This window comes from Podarcis melisellensis (genome assembly GCF_964234715.1).
Source record: "Podarcis melisellensis genome assembly, chromosome: 18".
Taxonomy (NCBI): Eukaryota; Metazoa; Chordata; class Lepidosauria; order Squamata; family Lacertidae; genus Podarcis; species Podarcis melisellensis.
In genome coordinates, this window is record NC_138536.1 from 2675098 (window position 1) to 2687892 (window position 12795).

Genomic DNA, 12795 nt, shown 5'->3' on the forward strand with positions numbered 1-12795 from the left:
TCTGGGATCTGATTGTGAACAGAATGTGAGTACAGTGGTGCCTCACAAGACAAAATTAATCCGTTCCACGAGTCTCTTCGTCTTGCGAAGCACGGCTATTAGCGGCTTAGCGTCTCTTAACGGCTTAGCGGCTTAAAGAAAAAGGAAACAAACTCGCAAGAACTCGCAAGACGTTTCGTCTTGCGAAGCAAGCCCATAGGGAAATTCGTCTTGCGGAACGACTCAAAAAACGGAAAACTCTTTCGTCTTCCGCGTTTTTCGTCTTGCGAGGCATTCGTCTTGCGAGGTACCACTGTAAACTCTTTTTACACTTTTGTAAAAGACTGTGTCGTCTCTTCTATTTTATGAGGGAATAAGGGGAAATTACCAGAATAGTTATTATAGAATCTTAAGCGAGCCTGAGCAATCGCCGCCGTTGCAAACTTAAAATAAAGGGGAATGTATTACTCTGCTGAAATTGAGGGACTTGTTAACACAAGTTGGATAAGGATATAATCAGACAATAGATCCTCTCCTGCATCCCTGAACATTTCCACAGGTGGAAGCTCACCTTGAGGATGAGGACCAGCAAAGCGGCGCTGGCCAGGAAAGGGATGAAACTGCTCAAGAACCAGCTGAACCACAGGGTCCCGCTGCTGAGACCCATAATCTTCATCGTCTCCTTCAAGCGGGCTTCTTTCTCGTGGACCACACCCTTGATGATCATCGCGACCGAGTAGATCCACGCCAACGTCATGAACAGCGGCAGGGAGCGGTTTAGGACACGCAGGAATCTGGCAAGAAGCAGGTTAGGAGGGGAATCTGCGTCAATCGGTGGAGCGACAGAAGCAGTCCTGAGCCGTTCAATGATCTTATTATCTAAAGCAGTGTTTTTCAACCTTTTTTGGGCAAAGGCACACTTGTTTCATGGAAAAAAATCACGAGGCACACCACCATTAGAAAATGTTAAAAAATTTAACTCTGTGCCTATATTGACTATATATAAAGTAATTCTCTTGAATAGGAATCAAATAAACACAAAGAAAGTATTTTATAATTACTTGATTATGAAATAGTAAGTAAACAGAAATGTGAAAAATTATAAAATACTTTATTTTTAAATCTTTCGAATTTTTCCCACGGCACACCAGGCAACATCTCGCGGCACACTAGTGTGCCGCGGAACAGTGGTTGAAAAACACTGATCTAAAGGCTGAATAAATGAATGTTTTTGCAGTGGACGTCCCGGGAACACACTGGGACCTGGCTGCAGCTTACATGAATTTATTTGCGTCGGCCATCAGCCGTAGCAATAAAACAACAACAGGATATACAAAGAACAGAAGTAAAATTCGATTGTATAAAATACATTTTAGGGTTTTGAATCAGTAGTCAAATAGTGGATCTTATTCTGATTGCCCCAGCGAAAAACCTTGCCACCTTTGCTGTCACCTGCTCATCTTGATCTGCCCGGAGAGAGGACCCTGGGGCAGTGGCTGGGCAACCCGGGATGGATAATAAAAGAGGGGTGATAATCTCATTCCTCAAGCCTTTATCAAGAGGGCAAGCCAGAAGGGCATGCGCCACCGATTCGGGACTGCCGTCTCCACAGGGACGTTTTTTGTGTGGCATCTGTTGGAATCGTCCCTCAAGTCCAGCCGAGGGCAAGACATTCAATCTTGTGAGAGTCAAAGCGCGTCTATATTTTGGAATTGCTGCATTATGCAGAGAGGGTGCCAGAGAGTCAGAATGGGAAGGTGGAAAATAGTAATACCATGGGCAAAATTTCCTTATTGTGGCCAGGCTGTTCTGACGCTTGAGATCATTTAAAGGTAAAGGGACCCCTGACCATTAGGTCCAGTCGTGGCCCACTCTGGGGTTGCGGCGCTCATCTCGCTTTACTGGCCGAGGGAGCCGGCGTACAGCTTCCAGGTCATGTGGCCAGCAGGACTAAGCCGCTTCTGGCGAACCAGAGCAACGCACGGAAACGCCGTGCACCTTCCCGCTGGAGTGCTGCCTATTTATCTACTTGCACTTTGACGTGCTTTCGAACTGCTAGGTGGGCAGGAGCAGGGACTGAGCAACGGGAGCTCAGCTCGTCATTGCGGGGATTCAAACCGCCGACCTTCTGATCAGCAAGCCCTTGGCTCTGTTGTTTAAGCCACAGTGCCACCCGCATCCCACTTGATATCATTTAGGTGCTGACAAATTAGACTGTTTGCTTTACTAAAACCCAAAGTGAGTAGCTGTTGTGGTGACAAGCTACAAGAGTGAAGTTTCCGATAGACCATTTTAGTCCAGGTGCTTTTGGGATCTTGTAGGACTAGGGATATTAGACCGGGGGGATTTGAGTTTAGGCGAAGCAAAGAGTTGAGTGTCCTGCGCCAGATCTGTCATTCTGCCAAGGGAAGATTAGCCTCTAGGCGCAATGATGCGTTTGGGACACAGGCCAGGACAGCGAAAATTTGCCTGAAGAAGTTTGACTGGACAGCTTCCGTAGCTCCAAGGTGAGCGCCTGTCCAGATTTGTGCCCCATATAATAACTGTGCTAGGGGTCTTGGGAGAAAAGCAATGACAAACCTAGATAGCATCTTAAAAAGTAGAGACAACACGTTGCCAACAAAGGTCCGTATAGTTAAAGGTCTGATTTTCCCAGCTGTGATGTATGGAAGTGAAAGCTGGACCATAAAGAAGGCTGATGGCCAAAGAATGGATGCTTTTGAATTGTGGTGCTGGAGGAGACTCTTGAGAGTCCCATGGACTGCAAGAAGATCCAACCTCTCCATTCTGAAGGAAATCAGCCCTGAGTGCTCACTGGAAGGACAGATCCTGAAGCTGAGGCTCCAAGACTTTGGCCACCTCATGAGAAGAGAAGACTCCCTGGAAAAGACCCTGATGTTGGGAAAGATGGAGGGCACAAGGAGAAGGGGACGACAGAGGACGAGATGGTGGGACAGTGTTCTCGAAGCGACCAGCATGAGTTTGACCAAACTGGGGGGACAGTGGAAGACAGGAGGGCCTGGCGTGCTCTGGTCCAGGGGGTCACAAAGAGGCGGACACGACTAAACGACTAAACAACAACAACAAAGGGGTCTAGCTTGGAACACTTCCAGGGATGAGGGTATACGTTTACCATCTTTTGTGTGGAAAAAGCGTGTTTTGAAATTTTGGTGCTTCAGAACGCTTCTTCTTTTGCACATTTCTAACTTACATGTCGTCGACGTAGCAGGGATAAGGCATCTGTTGAATGTAGATCCCCACGCGGCCCTGCGGAGACGGCTCCTCGCCTTGGACCCGAACCACGGCTTGCTCCACGAGGTCTTGCACGTAGGCAAAGCCGCCCCAGACATATCGCAGGTCGTCAAAGGGATCAGCCGCCGGCCCCGGGTCCCAAAACCTGGTCAACGTTCGCAGGAAGAGGGGTTGAGAGTCCCTTTGAGCAATCCTGAGTGCACAATCCATTTTTGTTTGTTTTTCTGGTCAGGAGAACCTTTTATTCCATTTCTTAACTGCTCTTCAAAATATTCTCTCCCCCCCCCAAAAAAAACCCACACACAATCGTTTCTATTAAATCTCCAAAAATATTCCAGAACATTATCCAATTAAACTGCAAACCCTAAACTTTCTTATTGACTAGGGCTTAGTCCGTCGGAAATAGCGTCCGGGCGGAATTTCCTGAAATTGGTAAAAATGTCTCGGAAAACATTTGGCAAACAATGTTGGAAGCGCTGATTTTGTGTGTGAATTTCCTTAATAGCTCAACAACTTTGGGGGCGGGGGGGGGGATGATTTTGCATAATAGGAAAAAAAAATAGCTCAACTTTGGCCAAAAAAAGGAATAGAAAGCTCAACAGCTTTGCCAAGGAAAGCTCCATAACTTTTGTGTCCGAATTTTCACTTTAAGAAATATGGCAACCCTATTCTTGACTTACCATTTCCCGATGTTTCTTTATTCCCTTTTATTAGCTGTTTCACTAGCTAAACCCCAGAATCGTGGCTTCCTTCATTAACCCACAGCTTATAACGCCACACACTTCAAAAGCATGCCCGTCTGCGGTTTCCTTCTTTCCTCCTCCCCCCGCAATCCGCTTTCCTTTCGTGCCGTGCCTTTTCAGGCTGCAACCCTAAGGCGGGATCCTTTCTTCCCTTCTAAACAAGAGGAAGGAAAGCGCACACGCGATATTTACACCCAGAAGGGGGGGTTGGACTAGATGACCCGAGGGTCCCTTTCTACAAATCTTTCTCAAACCGGGTGGGACGGCTCACCTGTCCTTGATCTTGTTGGTGCGGGTGACGTCGTCGATGTCCATTCGGATTTTGAAGCGGACGTGCGGAGGGAGGACCTCGCCGAAATCGCTCTGGTTGTCCGGCGGCAGGAACACCACCCCGGCCCAAAACTGGCGGTCCTCCAGTAACCTCATGGCCCGCAGAACCAGCTGGTCCTCTGAGTCCACCGCCTCGATTTTGTTCAGGGAAATGCACTAGGAAAGAAACAGTCCTATCGTCATGGGGTGGATCAGAGAGGAGGGCAGTTGCTCCTTAGGCAGAAGGTTGCAGGTTCGAATCCTGACACCTTCAGGTTTGTATTTACCGTATTTTTTGCTCTATAAGACACACTTTTCCCCTCCTAAAAAGTAAGGGGAAATGTATGTGCGTCTTATGGAGCGAATGCAGGCTGCGCAGCTATCCCAGAAGCCAGAACAGCAAGAGGGATTGCTGCTTTCACTGCGCAGAGATCCCTCTTGCTGTTCTGGCTTCTGAGATTCAGAATATTTTTTTTCTTGTTTTCCTCCTCCAAAAACTAGGCGCGTCTTGTGGTCTGGTGCGTCTTATAGAGCAAAAAAATACGGTATTTAAAAATTTGTACATTACAGCAGTACCTCAGGTTACATACGCTTCAGGTTACATATGCTTCAGGTTACAGACTCCGCTAACCCAGAAATAGTATTTCAGGTTAAGAACTTTGCTTCAGGATGAGAACAGAAATCGTGCTCCGGTGGTACGGCAGCAGCAGGAGGCCCCATTAGCTAAAGTGGTGCTTCAGGTTAAGAATAGTTTCAGGTTAAGAACGGACCTCTGGAACGAATTAAGTACTTAACCTGAGATACCACTGTACTGTAAGTTTACCAGATTTCCCCCCCAATTAATCCAGGGACACTTTTCAACTTCAAAGGATTTTGCATAGGGACTGATTTGTAAATCTGGGGACTGTCCCTGGGAAACGGGGACGTCTGGTAACCTTACATTACTGCCTTTACTGCAAAGCAGAAACATCACCTTGCCGACAAAGGTCCGTATAGTTCAAGCTCTGGTTTTCCCAGTATTGATGTATGGAAGTGAGAGCTGGACCACAAAGAAGGCTGATTGCCGAAGAATGGATGCTTTTGAATTCTGGTGCTGGAGGAGACTCTTGAGAGTCCCACGGACTGCAAGAAGATCAAACCTCTCCATTCTGAAGGAAATCAGCCCTGAGTGCTCACTGGAAGGACAGATCCTGAAGCTGAGGCTCCAAGACTTTGGCCACCTCATGAGGAGAGAAGACTCCCTGGAAAAGACCCTGATGTTGGGAAAGATGGAGGGCACAAGGAGAAGGGGACGATGGAGGACGAGATGGTGGGACAGTGTTCTCGAAGCTACAAACATGAGTTTGACCCAACTGCAGGAGGCAGTGGAAGACAGGAGGGCCGGGCGTGCTCTGGTCCAGGGGGTCACGAAGAGGCGGACACGACAAAACGACTAAACAACAGCCCTTCCTCCAAAGATCATAGGGCGGTTTGCACCGTTAAAATGCAAAATACCTAGTAAGAGTAAGGGTAAAAGAAAACAAATACCCCAAAACTCTTGTTGAATAAAATTCTACGTATGTACACATCTATTAAAAGATTGTACATCAGCGACAGAACAGCTCCAGGTAAGATCTGAGAGGCTGGCAATCTGTGTAGGAAACACAGAGGTGTGCGCAGCGATGACCTGGGTTCCCATGAGGCAGTTTCTTATTAAATCAGACCATGAGGACTAGCCTCTTGATTCGTCTTCCGGGGAAGACCCGCAGCTCAGCGACGGAGCTTTGCATTTACCGTATTTTTTTCTCTATAAGACTAACTTTGTCCCTCCTAAAAAGTAAGGGGAAATGTGTGCGCGTCTTATGGAGCGAATGCAGGCTGCGCAGCTATCCCAGAAGCCAGAACAGCAAGAGGGATTGCTGCTTTCACTGTGCAGCGATCCCTCTTCCTGTTCTGGCTTCAGAGATTCAGAATATTTTTTTTCTTGTTTTCCTCCTCCAAAAACTAGGTGCGTCTTGTGGTCTGGTGTGTCTTATAGAGCGAAAAATACGGTAGTTAATCCCGGGCCGGATCCCTCCGGGTAAGAACCCCCTGCCCAAAACCCTGCAGGGCTGTTGCCAGTCCGGTTGTGCAGTGCTGAGTTCGGTGGGCAGGCAGCTTCTCCTGCTACTGCGAGGGGCAACACACCTCGATAAAGTGGGACAAGGTGCCTATTGCTGCGTCCACTTCGCCGTAGGCTTGGCGCCAAGTGTAGGCTTGGCCGGCCGTCTCCGGCGACAAGAACTCTCTCAAGGCCGACACGTTCCAAAACGTTCCTTCCATCTGCTGTTCCAGGAGCTGGACCACGCCAGGGGTCTCCAGCAGGTTCTGCAAGGAATAATAATAATAATAATAATAATAATAATTTATTTATACCCTGCCCATCTGGCTGGGTTTCCCCAGCCACTCTGGGCGGCTTCCAACAGAGCATTAAAATACAATAATCTATTAAACTTTAAAAGCTTCCCTAAACAAAGGCATCCATCGTGAGGGAAAGGGACGCAGGTGGCGCTGTGGTCTAAACCACTGAGCCTCTTGGGCTTGCCGATCGGAAGGTCGGCGGTTTGAATCCCCGCGATGGAGTGAGCTCCCGTTGCTCCGTCTCAGCTCCTGCCAACCTAGCAGTTCGAAAGCACGCCAGCGCAAGTAGATAAAGAGGTACAACTGCGGTGGGGAGGTAAACGGCATTTCCGTGCGCTCCGGTTTCCGTCACGCGCCAGAAGCGGTTTAATCCTGCTGGCCACACAACCTGGGAAGCTGTCTGCGGACAAACGCCGGCTCCCTCGGCCTGAAAGCGAGATGAGCGCCGCAACCCCAGAGTCGCCTTTGACTGGACTTAACCATCCAGAGGTCCTTCACCTTTTTACCAATCGTGGGGAAAGACGGCGAAGGGGATTTTCCGGGGGCAGACTTGTGCCCGAGAAAATGCCTCTCTAGACACAGAATCGCAGCGCTGGAAGCAAAAGCTCGATTCGATCCGTCAAAATCTCATTTAGAACGGAAAAATCCCATTTCTCACCTGGACCCTTATATCTCAGCAGACCATTCAACTTCCGAAAACGTTCGGGAACCAAGCCGCAGCTTCCGATTGGCTGCAGGAGCTTCTTGCTCTCAACCGGAAGCCACGTCGGACGTTCGTCTTCCAAAAAACATTCACAAACCGGAACACTCACTTCCGGGGCTGCGGTGTTTGGGAGCCAAACGTTTGAGTTGCAAGACGTTTGAGATACAAGCTACAACTGTATGTTCTTCAGTGATATAACGGCACATACAGTGGTACCTCAGGTTACAGACGCTTTGGGTTACAGACTCCGCTAACCCAGAAATAATACCTCGGGTTAAGAACTTTGCTTCAGGATGAGAACAGAAATCGTGCTCTGGCGGCGGCAGCGGGAGGCCCCATTAGCTAAAGTGGTGCTTCAGGTTAAGAACAGATTCAGGTTAAGAACAGACCTCCGGAACGAATTAAGTTCTTAACCCGAGGTACCACTGTAAATATTTTGATTGATAAATACAGAACCCTCCTCCATCCCCGCTTGAAAGTTCAAGAGACGAACCTGAACAGCTCTCACTTCCGGACTCGAGTTCATGAACGTGTAGAGTTGAGGTCCCAAATCGTCCCACGCACCCCTCACTTCTCGCAAGACGGCCAAGTTCTGGAAAGTCCGGTTCACCTGGAAAACAGGTTCCCTTAAATTAGAACAGCTAACACCCCCCTATAATGTTATTTTCACCACAGCCTTGTGAGGTAGGCTAGACTGAGAGACTGCTCTGCAACTTTTATAATGCATGTTTTCCCCTGCATTCTGGAGATTTTTCTCTCTGATAGTCTGCCTACTGCAGCCTCCCTGGGTGCCCAAATTTCTGCCCAAAAGCCCTTGACTTCCATAGCTGGGTTCTCCTGTAAACTGGGAAGACTGGGGAGTTGCATATTGGTAACTCTGATACGTGTTGACTATTAACTTTTTAAAATTTAGTCTTTTTACTTTAATATAATTAGATTATGGTGCCTCCGATTGGACTTTTTTTTTGGTTGAAAGTCAAAAATTGGGGGGCGTCTTGTACCCCGATGGCAAACACATGGGGGCCAACCTCCCCATTAAAAGCTCGGCAACTTTTGGAGATCTACCCCCCCCCCAAAAAAAAGCTCAGTAAGTGACGTTGTAGCGCTTTAAATGAACGAGAAAGGGGAAAGTTTCCCCAAAATCCCGGTGCCGCTGACGGGAAGTCTAGAGAGACAGATCTCTCCCCCAAAAGGCAACCTGATATCCTAATAATAATAATAATAGTAATTTATACCCCAGCCACTTTCGGCGGCTCTCAACAAAAGATTAAAAACACATTAAAACATCAGTCAGTAAAAACTTCCCTAAACAGGGCTGCCTTCAGATGTCTTCTAAAAATCAGGTAGTTGTTTATCTCCTTGACATTTGACAGGAGGGTGCTCCACAGGGCGGGTGCCACCACCGAGAAGGCCCTCTGCCTGGTTCCCTGCAACCTCGCTTCTTGGAGGGAGGGAACCGCCAGAAGGCCCTCAGGAAAGGGACCCTGGTGTCTGGGGTGGACGATGGGGGTGGAGACGCTCCTTCAGGGATACTGGGACATTTAGGACTTTCAAGGTCAGCACCAACACTTTGAATTGTACTCGGAAATGTCCTGGGAGCCAATGTAGGTCCTTCAGGACCAGTGTTATGTGGTCTCGGTGGCCGCTCCCAGTCACCAGTCTAGCTGCCACATTCTGGATTAGTTGTAGTTTCCGGGTCACCTTCAAAGGGAGCCCCATGTAGAGCGCATTGCAGTAGTCCAAGCAGGAGATAACCAGAGCATGTATCACTCTGGCCAGACAGTCTGCGGGCAGTGAGGGCCTCATCCTGCGTTCCAGCTGGAGCTGCCCTGGACACAGAACTGACCTGCGTCTCCATGGACAACTGTGAGTCCAAAATGACTCCCAGGCTGCGCACCTGGTCCTTCAGGGGCACAGCTACCCCATTCAGGACCAGGGAGTCCCCCACACCCGCCTGCCCCCTGTTCCCCCAAAACAGTCCTTCTGTCTTGTCAGGATTCAACCTCAATCTGTTATCCACCATCCATCCTCCAACCGCCTCCAGACACTCACACAGGACCTTCACCGCCTTCACTGGTTCCGATTTGAAAGAGAGGTAGAGCTGGGTATCATCTTACCTCTGCCATGACCTTCTGCGTGGCTGGCGTTGGAGGGGCGTACAAGATCTTCCCGACGAAAAGGGGCTTGATCCCCCTCCACACGATGCGAGAGAACGGGTTGCTCTCCAGAGTCCGGATCAAATCTTTGCAGTACGGACCTGCGGAAAAAGCAATCTGTAACCGTCAGGGGAAAGGCAACCGGGAACCTTCACATATTCCCCAAATCTGAGCAACCAACGCCGTCATTTGTAGGGACTGAATCCCAACGATCCGAATTCTCAGGACTCAGCCAAACAGCTGCAAATGCAATGCTTTAAGTGCATTATACGAAGGAGGAAAAAAGCACTGAGTTTATACATTTCGTTAATTTTACAATCATTTTTACATTTCCAAGTTTGACTTCCCTCCCCCTCTTGCTGCAGTTCCTTAAAAAAAATTGGTTCCTTGCAACTCTGCAATTCTACAAAATGGAGGACTGGGGTGGAATCTAGACAGATATTTTTAAAAACGCTTTTTTAAAAGAAGCGTTTTGAAAAATATATTGAATTTGCCATAAGCTTCTTTCCATTTTCGGGCGAGTAATGTTCTTGCTGCTGTCGTAGGAAACATATATCAATTTCTATACAATTTAGGTAGTTCTGGCCCTATAATTCCCAAAAGAAAAACTGCTGGGTTTTTGTTTACAAAGGTTATTTTGAACATCCTTTCCAATTCATTATCTATCATCTCCCAGTGAGCTTTGACCTTATTACAAGACCACCAAATATGATAAAAGGAACCTTCATTCTCTTTGCATTCGCTTCAGCAGAGGCTTCTTCATTGTGGGGGTCAGACTAGATGACTTTGGGGTTCCCTTTCAACTTGGCAATTCTGCAAAAATCCGCCTCCCCACCACAATTCTTGCCATGCATTAAAAATCAAATAAAACACTGGAAAAGGTACTATGATACATATATGGTGGAACTGTTTAAACATCAAACCATTTTGGGAAACAATATATAACGAAATGAAAAAAATGTTCAGATATTCATTTAGGAAAACACCAGAAGGTTTTCTATTGGAAATAGTACCAGGAAGTCTAAAGGAAGAAGACAAGACATTATATTTTTACGTAACAGTAGCCGCAAGGCTACTGATTGCGAAAAATTGGAAAAGCGGTATTATACCGACAAAAATAGAGTGGCTTGCCAAATTATTGGAGTACTACAATATATCCAAAACAATGGGAGAAATTGGAAGGATCTCTAAAGAGAAGATAGACAGGGACTGGAAGGTGTTTAAAGGATACTTGCAAAACCATATTGAAAAATCAGAACTCCGATTAGAATAAACAAGTTCCGTTTTAAATACTGGAAAACTAAATAAGATGGATAACAATGTGTAATAGAAAAAGGAGCATGAAATTAGGTTAAAGGTGTGTGAAAGAAAGTAATAGAAGTGGAAAGAAATTGCAATTGAGTCGATTGGAAGTCTAACACAAAGGTGGGGTGAGGGGTGGTGGGTGGTGATGGGAAAAGGAATTCTCTGTGGGATTGAGTGCAGGTATATTTGAACATTTTTAAGGATTGTATGAAATGTATGTTTGTATGCTTGTATATTCGCAATATGTGTGTATTAATGTTGAATTACAGTGGTGCCCCGCAAGACGAATGCCTCGCAAGACGAAAAACTCGCTAGACGAAAGAGTTTTCTGTTTTTGAGGTGCTTTGCAAGACAAATTTCCCTATGGGCTTGCTTCGCAAGACGAAAACGTCTTGCGAGTTCTTGCGAGTTTTTTCCCTCCCCCTCCCTTTTTCTAAGCCGCTAATAGCCGCTAATAGCGCTAATCCGCTAAGCTGCTAATGGCCGTGCTTCGCAAGACGAAAAAAACGCTAGACGAAGAGACTCGCGGAACGAATTATTTTCGTCTTGCGAGGCACCACTGTATTTTAACAAAAGAAACTTTCCCCAAAAAAAATCAAATAAAAAGACAAGTGTGTGTCACTCACTCGTGCCGTTGTCCAAAGTGATCTTTTGCTCCGATTCGTTGCGACCGAGGAAGGACTTGACGTCGTTGTCTTCATACCAGTTCAAGGAGGGCACCTTTAGGCCTCCCCCTTCGGGGTGGCCGCAGACCAAGCGGGAGAAGACTTCGAAGGTTTGTCGGGCGGAAGACGCCGGGTCCTGGCCAGAGAGAATCCGGAGAGCCTCGCGGAACTCCACAAAGCTGGTCGCAGCGGCGATCTGGGTCGCAGGGAGGTGAAGTTGGTAATAACGATGTGAATGTATAATGCATAATGTAAAAATAAATAAAAATTATATATATACAGTGGTACCTCGGGTTACAGATGCTTTGAAGGGGGAAGGAATGGGTTTCTGTGCAGTCAGTCTGAAACGGGACCCAAAATCTACATTTCTCCTCCTCCAAGGGAACATTTCTAAAATGCATTAACTTGAGCTTTTGAGTCAATGTATAAACAGAAAGACGGCTGTATAAACAAGTGCTCAAAGCCCTCTCCTTTATCAGTCCGTGACGCCAATGGATGGCCTTGCCAGTTCCATGGAGCAGGGATGGCACGTCTGGGTCTTAGCTTACATCCTGACCACAAAAGACGCACAGACCTTGTCAGGTCTGACAAGAGACCCGGGAATGGTGCCAGGAGTGTTCTCCGAGTTGGTGACCTCCTGCCCCAAGATAAGAGTATAGGAACAGGAACAACCTTTTATGGTCAAGAGTACCGGAACAGGAATATCTGTTTATGATCATGGATGTCAACTTACGTGTATAAGCTGACGTGGCTGGATTCCTGGGGAAGCGGGGAGAGGGTGCCTGGAGGATATCTATACTGCATGAAATTTCTCATTTCTTTGGACTTGCTGTGAACTGGCCACGCAAGTGCCTTCTGCTATCCGGAGAGCAGAAAAAACACTTTCTCTGAATCAGCCTCGGTGTCATTTGACTCCTTCCTCCCTGTTCTGGGAGCACCGTTCACCCTACCATCGCTAAAGTCTAATAAGGCTACAGCTTCAGGTTACAGACTCCGCTAACCCAGAAATAGTGCTTCAGGTTAAGAACTTTGCTTCAGGATGAGAACAGAAATCATGCAGCAACAGCCGGAGGCGCCATTCGCTAAAGTGGTGCTTCAGGTTAAGAACAGTTTCAGGTTAAGAACGGACCTCCGGAACGAATTAAGTTCTTAACCAGAGGTACCACTGTATATATAAAGGGACAAGCTCATCTCCGTGCCACAAATTACCTCCTCGGCTAAAGATGAGATCCCTTGAAGAAGGGTACGGAGGGAATCCACCGTGTTTGCAACCTCGGCCGACGCAGCACTCATGCGCTCCTGTT

At 47.4% G+C, this 12795-nt stretch overlaps 1 protein-coding gene across 1 annotated transcript in view; it reads right to left on the minus strand.

Moving 5' to 3' along the window:
- Window positions 1–12795, minus strand: part of ABCA7 (ATP binding cassette subfamily A member 7) — an 82868-nt gene that overhangs the window by 50749 nt on the left and 19324 nt on the right. The window contains exons 8-15 of the mRNA XM_081895335.1: window positions 12701–12790; window positions 11453–11687; window positions 9483–9622; window positions 7859–7975; window positions 6450–6629; window positions 4246–4460; window positions 3191–3376; window positions 551–773 (exon numbers count right to left, since the gene is read on the minus strand). Of these exons, the coding sequence (XP_081751461.1) occupies window positions 551–773; window positions 3191–3376; window positions 4246–4460; window positions 6450–6629; window positions 7859–7975; window positions 9483–9622; window positions 11453–11687; window positions 12701–12790 (1386 nt within the window). The remainder of the gene's footprint in view (window positions 1–550; window positions 774–3190; window positions 3377–4245; window positions 4461–6449; window positions 6630–7858; window positions 7976–9482; window positions 9623–11452; window positions 11688–12700; window positions 12791–12795) is intronic.